General features: G+C 41.1%; 2 protein-coding genes across 2 annotated transcripts; both read right to left on the bottom strand.

The window, feature by feature from the left end:
• Positions 1-25: 25 nt before the first annotated feature.
• Positions 26-9,086, bottom strand: smad9 (SMAD family member 9). Its single transcript, XM_073479328.1, has 8 exons — positions 8,389-9,086; positions 6,324-6,839; positions 4,254-4,469; positions 3,824-4,081; positions 3,603-3,713; positions 2,621-2,842; positions 768-1,024; positions 26-558 (listed from the first exon to the last, which is right to left on the bottom strand). Exons 2-8 carry the CDS (start codon positions 6,517-6,519, stop codon positions 415-417), a joined length of 1,404 nt encoding a protein of 467 aa, XP_073335429.1. The 5' UTR covers positions 6,520-6,839; positions 8,389-9,086; the 3' UTR covers positions 26-414.
• Positions 9,087-12,492: 3,406 nt separating this feature from the next.
• alg5 (ALG5 dolichyl-phosphate beta-glucosyltransferase) lies at positions 12,493-18,366 on the bottom strand. Its single transcript, XM_073479298.1, has 10 exons — positions 18,091-18,366; positions 17,131-17,299; positions 16,691-16,737; positions 16,421-16,489; positions 15,924-16,016; positions 15,724-15,837; positions 15,563-15,622; positions 15,309-15,460; positions 13,605-13,690; positions 12,493-13,117 (listed from the first exon to the last, which is right to left on the bottom strand). The coding sequence occupies exons 1-10, from the start codon at positions 18,151-18,153 to the stop codon at positions 13,002-13,004; spliced, it is 969 nt and encodes a 322-aa protein (XP_073335399.1). The 5' UTR covers positions 18,154-18,366; the 3' UTR covers positions 12,493-13,001.
• Positions 18,367-18,731: the final 365 nt, after the last annotated feature.

Genomic DNA, 18,731 nt, shown 5'->3' with positions numbered 1-18,731 from the left:
TAAGAGGAGGAAAAAATGTTTACACTTAAAGAAAAAAAAACTTTAATGGAACAAGTAGAAAGCAACCAGTACACAAAGTCAAACATTACATGGAAATACAGTACATACTACCATAATAACATTAACAACACATAAAACAAGTCTTTGAGTACCTATAAATATATCCCATTTTTTCTTGTCTTGGAGTGCAGATTAATGTCCCAAATGAAAATGTAGAGATAAATGCTTTATCTTGGATTATTTAACTACACAAGCTGTAAATTATCCACATACAACTCAGTCTTTCATGATGTGACACAGCTGTTTGTTTGAGATGTCATGAGCGGGACCGTAGGACAGAAAACCTGGACGCAGCAGAATATACAGAATCTACGACTACCTGTGTGAGCGCACACTCTCAAGTGTGTGTTTATGTTAGGACACCGAAGAAATGGGGTTGTGCGGGGAGCCCATCTGTGTGAGGACCTTGTCCAGCCACTGCAGGGGCCCGTGCAGATGTACCTCGATCCAGCAGGGGGTGCTGGTCACATCTTGACGGTGGTATTCGGCACCCCAGCCCTGAGGAGAGGAGACATAAATCTCAGCAGTTCAGTTAACGATTATAATGAATGGGTGCTAAGCAAACAAGTATAATCCCAGTTTGTGTGAGATCTGACTCAACAGCACGTCGAGGTCAAAATAAAAGCAACTGTGACTGGATATCCAACCAATCTGACACTACATGTCACATATTCCCAAATGTTTGATTTTAAAAGACAGCTCAGTACCTTTACAAAGCTCATGCGGATGGTACACATCTTGGTGAGCTCATAGACGACCTCAAAGCCGTGGTTGACGGACTGGGCGAGCAGCTGGGCAAACAGCTGGTTGTTAAAGATCTTGAGGCTGCAGCCGCTCGGGATCTTGCACACGGTCGTGGCGTGGAAGCCGTGCTGGAAGTTACAGTTGCGGCTCTGGACGAAGATGCTGCTGTCGCTCAGACACTCTGCGTACACCTCGCCGCCCACGTAGTACAGGTGTAAACCTGAGGAGGATGGAGAGGAAAATCAAATATAAGGTCAGGACCAAGTGAACCATAGACCATGTCACTCATGGTGGGAAGCAAACACGCTGGGATAATGTCATGTGCTGTGTGTCAGGTTGCAAGTCGTATGAAAGTTGGGAATCTGACGAGCTGTTATCATTTCACTGCTTCCAAATTGATCAGCGACTGAAAAGATGATGGATAGTGTAAATCTGGAGGGATAATGGGCCAGATTTCAAGGTAAAACAACATATTTGATATCCCGTTAGCGTTCAACCACTTCCTAGCCAACGTTACCATAAATGTGTCCAAGATGTGTGTTGTCATTTAGAATTATTTTGAGCATTTCCTATTGTATCATGTAACGAGTATCAAACAGTAATTTTAGCTAGGTAGTGATTAAATGCTAACATTCGCTGTTGTCTAATGGAAGCTAACAGATTATCACATATGTTGTTTTTTCTTGACATATGGCCAGATGTTCCTTCAAATTTTCATGGTGATCAATGAGGAAGCAGTGAAATGATCACATTTTGAGCTTCCTACCTAGTGATGTCAGAGGAAAACGGCCGCCGTGTGACTATGGTCCATTATTGACTAACAACTGTATTTTGTAAGTGAGGTCAGGCCCCACAGAATTTTTTTAGTTGGAGGTGGAAACATAAAATCTGTTGTGGAAACTGTTGAGACTTGTGGCTACACATTACAACATCAAAAGGTTTGATTTCACATACTAATCATGCCTTAATTGATACACAAATTAGATTTTCCTTTAAAACTAGAAAGAAAATCGCAAATATAACTAACAGTCATCCGATTGTTAAGAATGACGCGTGCTGTTGCCTCGTACATTTAAAAAAACGTCAGTGTATATGTGCTTAGTACAGCTAGTACTGTACTTTAAATGCCGAGTAGGAAATTATAAAATTGCACCGTGAACCACTGTGGTGCAGAAGCTTGAAATGTCACAACATGTCAAAAGAGCATAAAAACAGCTCTTTGTAAACCAAGAAGACAAGCATTGCAAACATATCATCAAAAAATATACATGTACAGTCAGCTCATTGTGTGCGAACAAAGGCTGTGTTCTTCGCATTTTCTGCCAGAGGGAAACATTTACGCTGCCTGAGTAGTGTCTGTCTATTGGGGACCAAGTACACTCAACCAAACCCCGAATGCATCCTCACTGTGCACGGCTTACTGTCACCCAGCAGCACTTGATGTTGGTCCAACAAAGGCAGTCTGTCTGTGTCCTTGTACCATGAGAAAAGATATCTGGCCTGACGGGTTGAATGCAGGAAGACGAGCAGAGTGTGAAACCTGGAGTGATTGCTTACTTTCAAGGCCCTATAAGGTCTTGCTCCTGATTATCTCTGATTTACAACACAGTGATACACACAGATGTTTTTATTCCTATTTATTTGATCTTGTTCATTTTATCGTCTTTACTTCCTCTGTGCTCATGTCCTTTGGCCTTATTCTCATTTTATCAATCAGCCTGCCTTGTCTGGCTTTATTCCCTTCTGTAAAGCACTTTGTAACATTACTAAGATGAGAGAAAATCCCCCCCTCAGTCCTTGTGTTCAGCCAGCCTACCTTTGCCTATGTGCCTGCGTGTGTGTTCAATGGTGGAGTTGCGGTTGACGTTGGACAGCAGGCCGAGGCAGAAGCGGTTCTTGTTGTTGGACGGGTCCGTGAAGCCGTCCACCAGGACGCTGCGGGATGACGCGTGGAAAGTCTCCCCGACCCGGTTGTTGAGCTCGTAGTAAGCTACTGAACACCAGTACTCTGGTTCCTCGTAACACACGGGCCGTAAATCTAAACAACAGACATGTGAGTCAAGTTATTTTATGTAATACTCAAGCAAGTCTCAAGTCATCTTCACCTGGGAGAGTCAAGTCAAGTCACAGGTTGTGTTTGACTATCTAAGGAGGTATGAGTACCACACATGAGTCAAGTCATTTGGTCCGAGCCTCAAAAGTCCAAAGTCATTTTTTCCATCATTAATTTTTTCATTAACCCATAATGAGGCTACTAAAAGGCTAAAATGTAATAATATCAGTTTGTATGGAATGTCTTTCTGTATTTATTAAAATCACTTGTATTTTAATACATTCATTTTCCCAGAACAGTATGTTAATATTCATTTTTGGGATGTATTCGATAAGAAAGTATTTTAGATTTGTAGCAAGATACTTCTGATGTATTTTGTCCCGTCAGTTAATACATTTTTAATCGGAAAAATTTTTAATCGGAAAAAACAAACAAACAAAACAAACTAAACTGAAAACATCAAATGAACACAGACGAGTCATTTGAGTCATCATGTCTCAGGTCCTGGTCGAGTTTCAAGTCATTTATTTTCTTGCCAAATCAAGTTGAAAGTAACTTGAGTTGACTCTAGAACAAGTAACAGATCACAGATTAAATATTTTACCCTGTTGTATATTTAATTTGAGTTATTTTGATACTGTTGTATAACCGGATATATTAAGGAAAAGATACCTTTGTACAAACAGTATAATATGCACTAATATTCAAGTCTACTTACTGTGTATTTCTGATTTGTTCGACTTACCTCTGTGCGGAGCTGAAAGTGTGAGTTTGAGGGTTTCTGTGGAGTTGCTGGGCTTCACGTCCTCTGGAGGGCTGCTCTCCATCATGCTGTACGGAGGTGGGGGAGTCTCAGCTGGATAAACATGTCGCAAATCACAGGAAGAGGGTGAAAGGGGGAAAATGACTTGAGTTTTGTGACTCTGATGCGTGCGACAGTATCGTCTGGCCGAATCTGATCCCTACCTGTGATGTGATACGGACTGCCGGGCTCTGCGGAGCTGTTGGGGGAGTTGGGGTAACTCTGTGAGGTGGGAGACTGGGCGAGGGAGGAGGAAGGGGAGGAGGAGAAGGAGGAGCAGGGCAGCGGAGGGAAGGAGTCTGGGTAGGTGGCGTTCTGGGGCATCAGGGGCTCGTTGTGCAGGGAGGCGTTCCTGAACTTTGCCAGCAGGCTGTGTTGAGGGTTGAACTCGCTGTGACGCGGGACCAGCACTGGTGGCAGCACTGAGAGCAGAGAAAGGAAGGAAGACGCTGTTAGAAAAGATCACATTACTGCTTTTGGCTCAGGAACACTGTATTGGATCACTGTCACAGAGCCCACAAAAGCTTCACTGTTATGATATTACAACTCAACAATGAGATTATTTTTACTGCACATTTAGAGGATGTCGTGTACCTGGAGTCTCCACGCGCCTGTAGTGGTACGGGTTGACGCAGATGTCCTTCTGCTTGGACCCGAAGGGGAACTCGCAGCACTCCAGGGCTTTCAGCTCGTGGTGGGACTGCAGGTCGGGCCAGCGCCACACCCTGCAGTAGATGACGTGGGGCAGACCCTTCCTGTGGGACACCTGCAGCCTCCCGTCCAGAGAGCGGGGAATCGTCACGCACTTGCCTGAAGGATTCAAGTAAAACAGCAGGAACAGTGTTTACACTTCTGTTGTTTGAAGCCTAATCAGGATGGCACATATTTGTTACCATGGTGATTAGACAGAAATCAGCACTTGTCGTCTCTAGAGCATGAAAAGTATCTCTAATACAATTACAGCCTTTTAAAATGGAAGTCGGCAGAATGTAAGAACGTACGGTGGCCCTGGAGTGCAAATCACAAAACAAAATAACAAAGGAAAATATGAAAGCAAACAACAAAACAACAGTAACAATAATGTGCAAATGGGGGCTTTCCTTCCCAATAAAAAGACAGACAGTGTGTCCATCCAATCAGCAACTTTCCTTGTCGATAGATGGTAGCTACCTCTTCTGGTTTGACGTTAATGTTGTTGTGTTTTCTGCTCCATGGTTGTGGTTTCTGTCTTGCTGTTGTTTTTTCTCTTTTGTTAATTTGATTTCCACATTGTTGTTGTGTTTTTCTATTTGCCGTTGTGATTTCAGTTCAAGGCCACCGTAAGAAAATCATCTAAAGCCTCTGAGTGCAACTACTAAGTACTGTATCTGAATATGAGTATAAAAAACAAATGCCGAGATAATCAGACTAGAATCATTTCACATTTAATTTTTTTATTAACACGTTTTTATCAAACTAGTGGTAGTGCAGGTTTCTGGGACATGTGCAAGAACACAATGACAAACGGCATCTGTTGCATCAAACCTGTGACCTCACAGGCAGTGATGGAATGTAACTAAGTAACTAAGTACAACTTTTAAGTGCTTGTTATTTACTTGATTATTTCCATTTTCTCATATAGAAATACTCTTTTACTTTATACTTCAGTTCCACTACATTTTGGAGGCACAATTGTATTTTTCACTCCACTACATTTGGCTCACGTGGTCACTTTATCTTTTATGATTTATTTCTGTATGTTGAATGATGCCAATGTAAAGCATTTTGTGACTTTTGTACGTGAAAAGCGCTGCACAAATACATTTTACTTAGCCAACTTCCTTATTTACATTGATGTGATAACTTTATTTACTAGATATACTTTATACTTTATATAGATTTATATATTGCATTAGAGCCATAGTAGGCACAGTAGGCAATTGGATAAAAAAACAAGTAATATACAGTATATACACACATGTAAAAATATGTATAATTCATTTTTATTTGTACTTCTGATACTTAAGTACATTTAATAACCCTTACCCTATCTAACTTTTACCAAAGTATTACTTTAACATATCTTTCCTTTATAGGTATAAAACATCCTCTTTACCACGAGAGTAGACCATTGCTTCACAATCTTTTTCACCTCTGACCCCCAAAATAAAGCAGTACATGAGTCCCCTCATCCTGTACTGCATAATGAGTCAACCAAAGAGTGATTTTCCCCTCAAAAATGGTTCAATTTGAATCATTTTAGAGGCCCATGGTAACTGTGACAAGCAAATCAGTATACATCAAACACATTTTAGTCAGAAATGTTACATTATTGTATGTTGCGGAAGCATATGTTGTCTTTTTTTCAAATCTGATATCAACATAACAGTTGATATATCCACATTTCCCCCTCAAATGTGGATATGAAAAGCTTAAAAATATGTAATGCATGAAAGATATTTTACATAATTAAATAACTCACTGCACTGTGTTCATTAAATCCAAAAACTTTTCACAATATTGACAACATAAATGCTAATACTGATATATCTGTGATAGGCCAATATCAGCCGATAATATTGGTCAGGCCCCCCCTGACCCCTCAGGTTTATCTCGTGACTCCCTGGATGAGTTCGGACCCACTAGACTACACAACCACTGACTGTTTGACACTGTGATACTCACTGGGCTGCCCGGGACAGCTGAGGGCTCTCTCCAGCTCCTCCATCGCCCCTTTCTTCTTCTTCAGTTTCTTCACTAGAGAGTCCACAGCCTTTTCCGCCCACTTCTCCTCCTCATCCCCTTGTTTCCAGCCGAGCAGGCGCTTCACCGCCGGGCTGGTGAAGGAGAATAGGGATGTAATGGAGGCAGAGGAGTTCATTATGAGATGGGTAAATGGGTGGCGAGATGAGCTGATGGGTGCTGTAAAAAGGGATTAAGGGCTCCCTCGAGGACAGCAAATCACAAGAAGCCAGGACAGAGGTAAGGATAAGAAGAGGTAGTGTGATGAGTCTGTGTAAACAGTTTTTTCTTGTGTTCCGCTGTTGCTTCCGAGCAGCGCTGGTGGAGGAGTTGGGCTCCCGCCAGAGCAGCGCAAACACCTAAATCCTCTCTCTGTGCTGGCACAGAAGGGATCCGGCAGCCTCCTGCAGGAAAGGTTATTCCTCGCTCAGTCAGAGATCCAGGTCAAGTTTCAATCATCTGGCAAGAGAAGTGAGAGACAGCATTAGGTGCTAATTTAACCGAAACAGATGCATGGTGGGAGAAAAAGTTCAGAAGGACATCAGGATTTAATGGTGAGTGGAATTCAACCACAGACACTATGGTGCTGTGGTGATAAGCTGGTGTGGAGTGAAAAAAAAAAAAAAAATCTACCCTCATATTTAGCAATCTGGGCATTAGAGGTGGAATTCCATGATAATGAGGCTGTATCAGCAGGAGGACACTGATACAGAGACCCAAACCGATCTCCCCACAAGCCTGAACAAGGTTATTATTCTCTGTGGGGAAAATGAAACATGCACCAAAAGTGTTTTTCAGAAAAGAGCAGGGGCAAGATGGCCAAAGCTCATTTCTAGATCCACCAACAATGAGGAATGTCCTTTCTGGCCTCTGTTTCTATGATCATGCCACTGACGCCCAGGAGCCATACTGTCTGGCCAGAACACATCACAGGACAGGAGGGAGGGAGGGAGGGAGGCAGACAGACAGAGGGAGAAAGAAAGAAAGAGAGAGGGAGCTCTCCCTGTTTTTGTGTTTCTCTCTCTCTGTCCATCTAGAAACTACTATTCCACTACATTTAGGCAGCCTCTTTCTGATAAATCACTCAAGCGGCTCTCTGATATTCATGTCTGACACTCAAAATTAACTTCATTATGGTGATCTATTGTTTTATCTCCTGCAGCAGAAGCAGAGCATCAGGTCTGACCCATGTGGTAGACAAGATATGTCCCAAGATCTCAGCTTATCTCATCCCTCCTGAACAGAACTCCGTAAGAGTTTCTTGTTAAATTAAGGGTTTTGGAATGATGTCAAAATAAATAACACGCAGGTTACAAGCAGCAGGGTGAATCAGCGTAACCACACCGTGTCCCATGCCGACAGTGGTTTTCCAGACAGCTGGGGTTTACAATGACAGCAAAAAAGCGCAACAAGCTCGATGCGGCATCAGGCTGCTGCTTTTATGGAGCCTGCATGGCGTCACCCAGTCTGCAGGCTCAGATAGGCTAATTACCTAATGCTTTATCACCAGGACACCCCTTCCCAAAAAAGTAAACACGCCAGCTTCCTTTTTACTACCGCTGCAAAGGAGGTCACGATGTCGCTCCAGGATCCTGGTTCTGCTCTAACAGCACACCTTTAAGGTCCAATGTGACATCAGAAGCTGCATGGCATCAGAACATTATGATCACAGTTTGACAGCATGTCAGTGTGAAGTTAGAAGTTCAGCCAGTCAGTGAAGTGCATGCAGTAGAAGAGAACTGCAGGGAGTGTGTTGTTGAATATTCTTACATTTACGCTCAGTAAACATATTGATTACTGATCAATACTCAGCTTTCACATTATATTAGCCAGCCATGTCAGTATACGATGCTATAACAGTGATTAATCCACAGGAAGTGGCCGGTAAACACATTATGACCAGTGTTTATCAACACTTATCTTAAATATTTAAATCCACAATAACATAAGACATACAAAGCTAAAGTCACTAATCACTCACAAATAAACACTGTGTTTGTGTTCTCACCTCTGTTGTGACAACAAGTGCACCGCAGTCCGTCCTGTGCGCGTGGAGGCTTCCCCGTCTGTAGAAGTTGAGGCCAGCACACACCGAGGCAGCGAAGGTGTGTGTCTCTGTGTGTGTGTGTGTGTGGATTGTGTCTGAGCGTGTGTTGACATTGAAGCGTCAAGTCAGGCTAGGTGGAAGCCGCATCCTGTTGCACGTTTCAAAATAAAAGCGTTGTTGACAGTGCATCCCCTGCGAAATTAAGTAGAGATCATGTCATAAGTTGTCATTTATAAAAGTTTGGTATGATATCAAATATTGAAAATATAGAGCACTAAAGAGAAAACAAGAGAGGTTTGTGGACGGCAAGATTTTTACTTTTGAAACTATATTATTACTCTTATTATTATTATAGAAAAAATCCTGTTTTTGTTAAATGGTGCAGTTGTTATCGATATCAAGAATAATTTACAATGTATTGATAAATAATTATAACTTTTTACAATTCATATTTTACACTACTCAAACTTAGTTAGGGATATTTGGATATGGGTGCATATATGCATGTGCATGGATGTGCAATTACAGTCAAATGAAAGGTGTCACATTATTTTTGGAGACCAAAAATATTCACAAAGCACAGAATAAAAATTCAGATGTGTCACAGAATAAACAACCAAGTGAAACACTAAAATATCCCAATATCCCTAACAAATTTTGAGTAGTGTATATTCTGCAATTATTTGGCATATTGCTATTTTCAGCACAGACTTAAAACTAAGTCTTACTTACTACTCCTTACTCCTTTTGCTATATGTATATCTATATATCTATATCTATATATGTATATATATATATATATATATATATATATATATATATATATGTATATATATATATATATATATATATATATATATATATATATATATATATATATATATATATATATATATATATATATATATATATATGTACACACAAACACACACACACACACACACATATGTATATATGTATAAATTAAATTAAATTAAATTAAATAATACATTTAAACTGTAACAAAAAACAACTATTTAAACAATCAAAACTGTAACAATAAAAATTCAGTTTCAATACTCGGTGGTTCAATACTTGGTGTCAGACAAATGTCTTAAATCCCTGCTTTTATTGTGAAGGAGCAGCCGCAGTATGTTCCGGCTGTGTCCCGGCAGTGAGCGGCCATCTTGACGCAGGTCTGCAGAGCCCGGAGCCTCCGCTCCTCCAGCAGCCCCAGCCGACTGAGCGCCACACAGCCTCGGCGGCGTCAGCCTGGCTGGAACCGCAGCGCCTGCCTGTAAGATCCCTCCGCCTTCCCCCCGCCTGGAACTTTCCCAGGATTTCAGATTCAGGCCCCGCAGCAGCATGCGTGTACGCGCGTGAGCGTGAGTGCGTGCGTCCCACCTGAGCCGCTGATGCCCGGTCTCCCTCCCTGCGCAGTGAGCGTGGCAGAGCTGGCTCTAACTAACGGAGAGCAGGGAGACAAACGATCACACCTGTTGTCATTTTCCAGGCTGACGTCCCTACAGGACAGCTGTCCTCACGCTGTTCTTCATGTGTTGTTGTGATGAGTGCAGCGATGATGGCAGTAACCATTTAATGACTTGTCCTTTGTCTTCACTCACAGCTGGTTTGTTTGTTTTACATTTGTTTGCCAATGGTGCGTAGAGGAACTCTGTTTAAATTTCTCCAAAATCAATAATTGTTTATCTTTTATACGCGTGTGTGAAGTTATACAGCAGATCCAAGTGGGATATAGTAAAATCTGCCATTAATGAACTCTTCGGCTATTATTACTTCATTGTGAAAGCGCGCGCACGCACGCACATCGCACCTGTAGCCTAAAAAATGCGACAGTAAAAATATGTGTAAAAAGGGAGAGGACTGGTGCCGTCCTCCACCACGAATACAAGCGTGTTTCCTAATCACGTTTTGTGGCTTTTCCCCCTCTGTGAATCGCAGTGCATTCATTATCTATTGTTTGGGGATCTTTTTCATTGCGGATGGACACGATCCTTCATTGGGAGTGCCGTGCCTGGTCCAGTTAATGACGCAAGCCCCGGCTGGCGACAGTGAGTCTACAAGTTTGACATTTTCAGTTTACAGCAACTGCTGCGGAACGTAACAATACTCCAGACACGAAGTGAAACCACTGGGGGGATTCATGTCGAAAACATCATGATTTTTTACCCTCCCCCCCCCAAAAAAAACATCCACCAGGTGCACCATCAGAATGCACCACTAATAGGTGTTGCTCTGTTAAAGCCAGTGATCTCCAAACCCTGGTCTGAGGGACCCCAAGGGAAGCCATGAGGAGTGTTTGTTGAGCACAAGAAAACAGCCAAATGATGACTGATATAAATGAACTGTTCACCTGTAAGAAATAAACACAGGGAGTCATGTGTAGCAATAAACGGCTTCTGCATATAAATCTCTTGCTCAACACCTTGTCACTGAAACCTGAGACGAGCAGCCACATTATGATTCACTGGCTCTGTGTCTTGTCTGGTAGCAGAGGGCAGACAGACAGGCAGGCAGGGCACAAACAGGATGCGCTCCCCGGGGCTCCGGGAGGCCTCAGAGACATCCGCATCAACCCCAGACCTCAGGCTTGCATAAGAAAACAGCACCATGAAGAAGTTAATTTACACGGACCGCAAACATGCTCGCTCTACTCATTCCAAGAAGATGTCCACAAGACGTTGCTAAGGGATGACTCCGGGGATGACTAACGTAATGCAGGGTTTACCACTCACTTTCATGTCAGGGAGAGGGCGAGCTCATGATAATGGAGCCCTCGATGTCACACAGATGATCCCAACCACCTCCATTTGAGGAACTTAGCTGGTAAATCTTCCTGCAGGCTGAGTATTTGATATTTTCCAGAGTCCACTTCTCTCTGAAGGATACCTGACAGAGACCCTGGTCCACAATTTGGGACTAAGATGAATCATCCTGTGTGTTAAGGAAGGGCAGCAAAATAATGAAGGACTTCAAGGAAGATGACATTTAGCAGGGTGAGGCTTTGTGTGAAGAGACAGGAAGCCGACTGACAGAAGATCATACGTTTCACATGCTGTAAAAATGTCAAACAGTACAAAAACTCTTGGGATTACGTTTGTCGCTGATGCAATATTATGAGCTTCATGGGAAATCGTTGATTCAGTCCTGCTTTTTTTAAATAAGTAACATTGCAAGAAACTGCTTTAAATTAAAGATTTGGTTTCTCTCTCTCAGCGCTAAACTGGTCCAGATCTCTCCAGTGAATATACAGGAAATCATTTCAGTTTCAACTCGTCTCTACATGCTTCCTGTCACGTTATGATTGATTCTGATTTATACAGCGATTTCTGGCTGTTCCCAAACATAGGTGGAAAACTCAGCTCTCAAACAGCCTCAGGGAAGCCAAATTGAACGCACACTTAAAAAAACACAACTTGTTTTCTCAAGCATTTCCTTGATTTTGTCTAAGTTTATATTTTGTGGTTTGTGCACTTCAACTCATTGTTGTGTAATGTCTTTTTAAATGCCCATGAATTCTCTCTTTTCTTCCTTCTGTTAAGCACTTTGTAACTTCTGCTTTCACAAGTGCTAATTAAAGCTTGTGTTAGACTAATCTGATGATCATTTTCTTGATTGATCGATTGACTGTTTGTTCTATAAAACATCAGAAACCAGTGAAAATGCTAAGTACAATTTCCTAAAGCTGAAGGTGACAACATCAAATGACTTGTTTTATCTGACCAGAATTTTAAAAAAATCTGTCATTTTACTCACGGGAACTATGGGTTTCATTTGATCACCTGTCGCTCTAACTTTTTTTTTTTCAGATGATCTGTTAGACGGAGAGGGGAACAAAGTCTGAGAACTTGACTTGACTAAACATAACGGGAATAAAACTTTAATACATTACCTCGTCCATGAACATTTCACGTTAGATATACTTTCATCGGCAGTGGTGGTAATTCAACAATACCGCCATCAACTCCCATGATCCCACGCGACTTCTCCACATCAAACGACGCCTTTGTTTTCATTGTTTTGGAGCTTACGTTAGTAGGTCATTAACAATGGTCAAATCATAAATCATTTGCATTTTTTTTTTATTTTGGTTCAAGTCATCCAGCCCATCAACCCATGGCCATTTTCCCCTCAGAAATACAATCCCTCCCTTTTGGAAATCTCACATACCAACATTCATTCTACTGTCAGAATCATGACGCAGATTCTGAGATCCTCCTCATTTCACTACAAGTCTTTCTCACTTACAGCTGATTGGCTCAAAATAAACATGAAGTAACTCAGTACACGGATCAGTCATACAGACGTTCTGTAAGCCAAGGCAAGTGTTTGTGTAACGGTGGCCATCACAAGCCGAAATCTGATTTTAGAAAAAAGAAGGCAGGACCGTGGAGAACTGGCAACTGTGTCATCACTCCACATCCGCTGACGTCTGGAGAGTAGAGGGATGTGATATACTGAACTCTGTTGTTGATTACAGTGAATGATGGACACGGTTGTTAATCCCACCTCATCCAGAGGTTTGACAGCCCTATCATAGGCTGTCTCTATGATGCCAGGGCTTGTCTGATTGGCTAGTCAGTCTTATTCGATGACTGCAACCTCCAGGCTCCTGTGAGGTAACGCATGCGAATGAAAACCAGGTCTCGTCCCATCTGCAGCCAGCTCCAGAACGGGACCAGCTTGGACCCTGGCAGAACAAACACACAGGCACATAACTCTTAAGAGACAGTTTTATAGGACAAATAACAGAAATATGATGGTTCCTTGACATTTACAGCTGATGCATGCTATGATTAATCAGAGTGGTTAATAGGTAGGCTTGGATAAGAAGTTAAAAGGATGCTTTATAAACCGAGTAAAGGATTGAAAGGAAACAGCACTTGCTCGGTCAAGCTGTCAAAACATATACAAATAAAATAATCAAGCAGACGAAAAAAAGAATACAATTGGAGAGAAAAAATCCCCACAAAGATGATCGCCTAGAAACACCTACAGTCTGCAATTATTAACTAAATGTTACAGTGAAAATAAGTAAATAACTCAGGGAAATAAAAAGAATATATAAACATAGCCAATCACAGACTTGTTAACACCTCCAACAGAGATATTTATAGAACTACAGATAAGTGTCACAGCGGGAGGACTCATGTCCACATATTCCATGAAAAACGCACCTTCTATTTCAGTCCAGTTGACGGCCACCTCTGCTATGGGGATTTTAAAACACTGGGCGATATACAGGAGCTCCACATCAAAGGCCCTGTGAGAGGAAAGATAAGCGTGCACAACACATGTTCAACAGGTGCATTCAAATTCAGGTTTTTATTGCCGTTTCAGAACACACAGCGGTCTAATCACAGTCACAATGGAGCTTTGTTTGGTACATCAGTACTCACCTAAATGTCCATACCATTTCAAACTGTCAAAATTTGTATGAAATGTCTGGTCAGATTTGTAGCATTATGTGCTGATTATTGATTAGATGGTTCCTCCCCCAAATTAATCATTTCCAGATGTTTTTTGTCTGCTTGCTGATAAAAAAAAAAAAAAGGTTTTAAAATGTGCCAATTATGCCTCTGATGTAGCCGTCTCTCTCTCTGTCTGTAGTCACCATCCATCGTCTCCGCCCACAACAATCTGATTGATTACACGTCGCAAGTAATAGCCTATCAGCACTTAATAGTCTGAATCAGGAAATTAACTAGTAACTAAAGTTGTAGTGGAGTAAGAAGTACAATGTATGGCTCCAGAATCATGTACAATGACAGTATGAAGTAGCAGAATAATGGAAATACTCAAGAATAGTACAAGTGCCGCAAAAATGGAACTAAGTACAGTACTTGCTACATTTCATCACTTTATATTATCATAAATTTTGACATTTTTACTGAAAATGTATTTCAGTTCCAAATATTGATTATCAGTTTCTTTGGTTCCTAATAATCAGTATCAGCCTAAAAAACAAACATTTGTTGTTCCCTACTTATGCAAGTCAGCCTTCTTTTGTGTCATAAAAAAACATGTTTATCTTCTTTACGTAAGGTGTTAAAAAAGTCACAATTTCAGTACTGCAACTGGTGTAAAAATTGAAGCAATAGAGCCTTTTTTTTTTAGAGCAGACATTTTGACTTCTCAAAGCAGGAAAGGCACAGGTGTGACCAATAATGTTAACAATGGCTCAGTGTCAGTGAGTGAGCATGTACACTACAACATAGCGTGCAGCCTGCATTCACTTTATAAATTCCACTTTTCCTGCTCTGACAAGTCAAAATGTCTGCCGTAAAAAGTGTCTATAGGCTACACAGCCATACAACGATCTTTGTCAAGCAACATTAAAGCCCCTGCACGCTCATCTTCTACTCACACAGGTGTTTTTACTCGTGTTGCCTGATTGGACCTCGTCTCAGGGCTGTGGAGGGGAGACTGATTGACACTGTCCTCCACTCTCCTGTTTGTCTTGACCACTCACCCAGTTGTCATTCTAATTGGTCCACAGAGTTTGGTGACGTCACATCACTGGATTTCAAGCATTCCTCTGCCTTGCTCCAACCTGATTTGCAGTCTGATTAGCCATATTAATTGAAAACACCTGTGTGGTTGCTTTTAGAAACTTTTTTAACTTGTTTGTTTGCTGGTTTTTGAAACTATCACTTTATTGACAGTATGATAACATCATACTCGCTTGAAAAATAAGCAGCAAAAATAGTAAATAAAAAATAACAGGTGTCTCATGATTCATTGTTAATAAAGACTACTGTTTCTTAGGATTCAGCACAAACACCTCAACAGGTTCACTCTTTTAACACAAAGACACAAAAAGCTGTTGTGCAACATCACACTCAGTAATCAGGTGTCCATGTTGGAGTGCGAGGACTTACCATCGCTCTACATGCAGACAGGAGAAGGTCTTGAGCGCAGCCTCTCGTGTGAAAAGCTTGAAGCCACACTGCGTGTCCTTGATCCCTCTCACGCAAAAGAACCACACCAGGAAGTGAAAGCCATACATGAGGAATGTGCGAAACATAGATCGCTGTGGCAGAGACATGACAGTGGTTATTTAGTGGTTACACAGTCATGGTATACAATAATCTGGTCTTCACGCAGACAAAACACAAAAGAAAGAAACATTTACCTCAGCTACAGACTCTTGCTCCAGGTGAGCTCTGGAACCACAGGAGATTGCCATGTTCTCCTAAATGTACAGACAGGATCTTTTAGGATGTGCCACTCACTACAGTAACAACCTTTTCTTGATACACATATGTGAAACAGAAAAAGTGAACAGCATCACACCGGTTTAGGGTTGAGGTCATTGAGTCCAGCCTCCACTTTGTCAATATCAGCAAACTTTGTGGCTCCATCGGCATCTGCCATCAGGATGACTTTCCCTCTGGAGCTCATAGTTCCCTTTAATTGCGACAAAAAAAACCAAATGTTAAATCACAAAATATGCTGTAATCAGACATACTGTAATTTCTCATCGATCATCTCACCATCCGCACAGCTCCTCCTTTCCCTCTGTTCTTCACTAGCTTTAGGACCCGGAGTTTATCTGCACCGTACTTCCGACTGTACCGCATAGCAACCTGGAAGGACATCACGACAAATCTCTGTTGGTATTGCTTTGAAATGTTTTGTAAGAAAAAACTGAAAAGTTTGCAAGATGTTCCCAACAAAACACTTTAGATTAGGGAACACATATTAACCATGAACTAATTTCTTATTAGCATGCATATTAGTAGCATATTGGCTGTTTTTTGCCATTATAAACCACTTACTAATGCCTTATTCTGCATGATCATATTCTGCAACTACTAGGCCATTAACTACTGTGAGAGTTTTCCCTCATTAACTTCCTAATCACTGCTTATTGATAGTGAGTTAGGGAGTTGTTGTAAACCACTTAATAAGAATAAGCTAATAAGAAACTAGTTCATGGTTAATATGTGTTCCCTAATCTTAAGTGTTACCAAAAATTTTAATAGATCACCTCTGTGGTTTTGTCTTTGCTGCCATCGTCAACCACAATGACCTCATAGGTAAAAGAAGGATGCTGTTTCTGCAGGGAGGAAACATGAGGAACAACATGAGGAACTGCTTTACAACAGGAACTTTTTAAGTTGAATGCTGCCACCTATTGGCCTTTTTGAGAATAACTGACTTAGACATGAGAGAAACAGGAAACACAAGACTCTTGTAATTGTGTCCCTTTTATCAAACTACAACAAAGTTCTGACTAAAATCTAATTTAAGCACTTACCTGTCTGTTTTCCAAGTACTCCATAGCTTCATCCAACATCACAGGCACTGTAATGAAACACAGTCACACACACAATTAAACAATTATAACCTGTGGGATTTAAACCAACCTGAAGTTAACAGAATGCTTTTCTAGTCAATTAATGGTGCCAATTCGTCACTTAACACAGAGTCAAGTTTTCTGGTTTTAAGCTGGAGGAATTTTGTAGCAGCGAATAAGAATTAGGCCCTTAAAACACAGAGTTGTGATGTACCCTATAAACATTCAACATGCATCCTGTGGATATGCAGTGTGATGCAGTTACATAACAATTTCCCAAATGGGTTAACATAGCTTTTACAGGCTGCTGTGCAATCAAGCAGATCTGAGCTCTGATGGGACATCAACAGGTCAAATCACATTCCTGACAGAAGTCTTGCTGTATCCCCCTTCCAACTCACTTCGGAGCTCCTCGTTATAGGCCGGGATCACCACAGAGAGCTCCCTGGAGTGAGGATCATGCAGGCTGGGGAAGAGCTCCTTCTCTCCTGTGGCGGTGAGGAAGTATTTCTCCTTCTCGTGGCGTGTCAGGTTCACCATGCCGGCAGTGACATGCGCTATTATGAGCACCTGAAAAAGGGAGAAATATGAGAATGGGACCCTTGTTACTGTTGCGATCAGGTGCATTTACACCATTTATTTTATACTTTAGAACATGTATGGTTTGTTATACCTACTTTAACTAGATATGTATGCTAGAACGTGATTCGATTCTGGCTAAGAAAGTCTTTCAGTGTTTTTATCCTGTGTTGTGCTTCAATTTTAAGCCTTACACCTTCCTTTTGTTACAAGATTTTAACATTTTGTTTGACTTCATTTGATTTCTATTTGTTGACTTTGCAGTTCTGAGTATTATGTTGGATTGAATCAGTGTTTCTGAATTTAGTTTTTCATCTTTTCTTTTTTGGACAACTGTGTTATGTATTTGTTGTTGTGGTAAAGAAACATATCAAATCAAATGTCTCTTTTTTTTACTAGATCAAAACTGAGCTAGACTTATATACTTTGGAGAGTTTGGTTTCCCACCTCTAGGCTGACACTTGCTGCTGTTTTGAAGCATTTCAGTGATGACTTCCACTGTATTAACAACACATTTTGAGCCCAGAATGATAAGGAAGTAGCTTAAATTCTGGGGAAGGTACAATATAAGTAAGAATCTAAAAAGTTCACAACTAGCCAAAGCATAATACATTGCTGGAGGACTTCTTATATGGCAACAGAAACCAGAAAAAGATAATCCAGTCACTGATCCAGCAGGGGGTGAAAAAAATCTGGACATTTTGACAGCTTTTGCTTCACATTACAGATATCAAACACTTGCTAAAACAAACAACAGCAGACTCCATATTATAACTACTTACCACAATGAAACCAAGAGCTGCCAGTGCCACCAAACCTTGAACTATTTCACAGAGGAAATCCATTTCCCATGAGTTACCCTGCAGCCACTGACAGACCACCGGTCCAGTGACTAGCTACAAAGCTAGCTAGCTCTCTCCTGGCTTTGCTTCGTGTCTTGTCGCCGGTCCTCAGACTTCCCAGGATAAACAAGAAAATACAAGCTTGTCAGACTGTTTCAAAGGTGGAGGCACTAAACAAGAGCCCTGTCCATTAACTTCCAATCACAACTGAACACAACTCCGACGCGGAAGTGACAACCTTCTTCTCGACACATCATCAGTTTGAGGCAAGAGAGCACCGAGCGGCGCTGCGACGGGCTGCAGTGCGCACCGCGCCCTCTAGTGGACGGGGGTGGTAATAACAGGAACAACTCAATGATCAGTTCATAACCAGTAAAAGAGAGGTTGGAAATGTGTTTAATTTTATTTTAATAAAGTATAATTAAGTGAGACAACTTGTTAAAACTTGAAAAATGATATATATATGTTATTTGTATACAGTATTGTTAATAGTAGTAATACTATATTATTACTATACTAATACTAATAGAAATGATTACTTTAGAAATAGTTATAATTACTTTCTTATTTCATTCATTTTT

Source organism: Pagrus major, chromosome 13, assembly GCF_040436345.1.
Source record: "Pagrus major chromosome 13, Pma_NU_1.0".
Lineage (NCBI taxonomy): Eukaryota > Metazoa > Chordata > Actinopteri > Spariformes > Sparidae > Pagrus > Pagrus major.
This window is presented reverse-complemented; position numbering and strand designations above follow the sequence as displayed.

Coding starts and splice junctions, on each gene's coding strand:
- alg5 (XM_073479298.1), bottom strand. CDS start 18,153: ATGGATTTCCTCTGTGAAATAGTTCAAGGTTTGGTGGCACTGGCAGCT. Junction 15,623..15,723: donor ATGACCTCAACCCTAAACCG/GTGTGATGCTGT, acceptor CTGTACATTTAG/GAGAACATGGCAATCTCCTG. Junction 13,691..15,308: donor TGTCTGCATGTAGAGCGATG/GTAAGTCCTCGC, acceptor TTCCTCTCACAG/GGCCTTTGATGTGGAGCTCC.
- smad9 (XM_073479328.1), bottom strand. CDS start 6,519: ATGAACTCCTCTGCCTCCATTACATCCCTATTCTCCTTCACCAGCCCG. Junction 2,843..3,602: donor ACTTTCAGCTCCGCACAGAG/GTAAGTCGAACA, acceptor TCTGTTGTTTAG/ATTTACGGCCCGTGTGTTAC. Junction 559..767: donor TCCGCATGAGCTTTGTAAAG/GTACTGAGCTGT, acceptor TCCTCTCCTCAG/GGCTGGGGTGCCGAATACCA.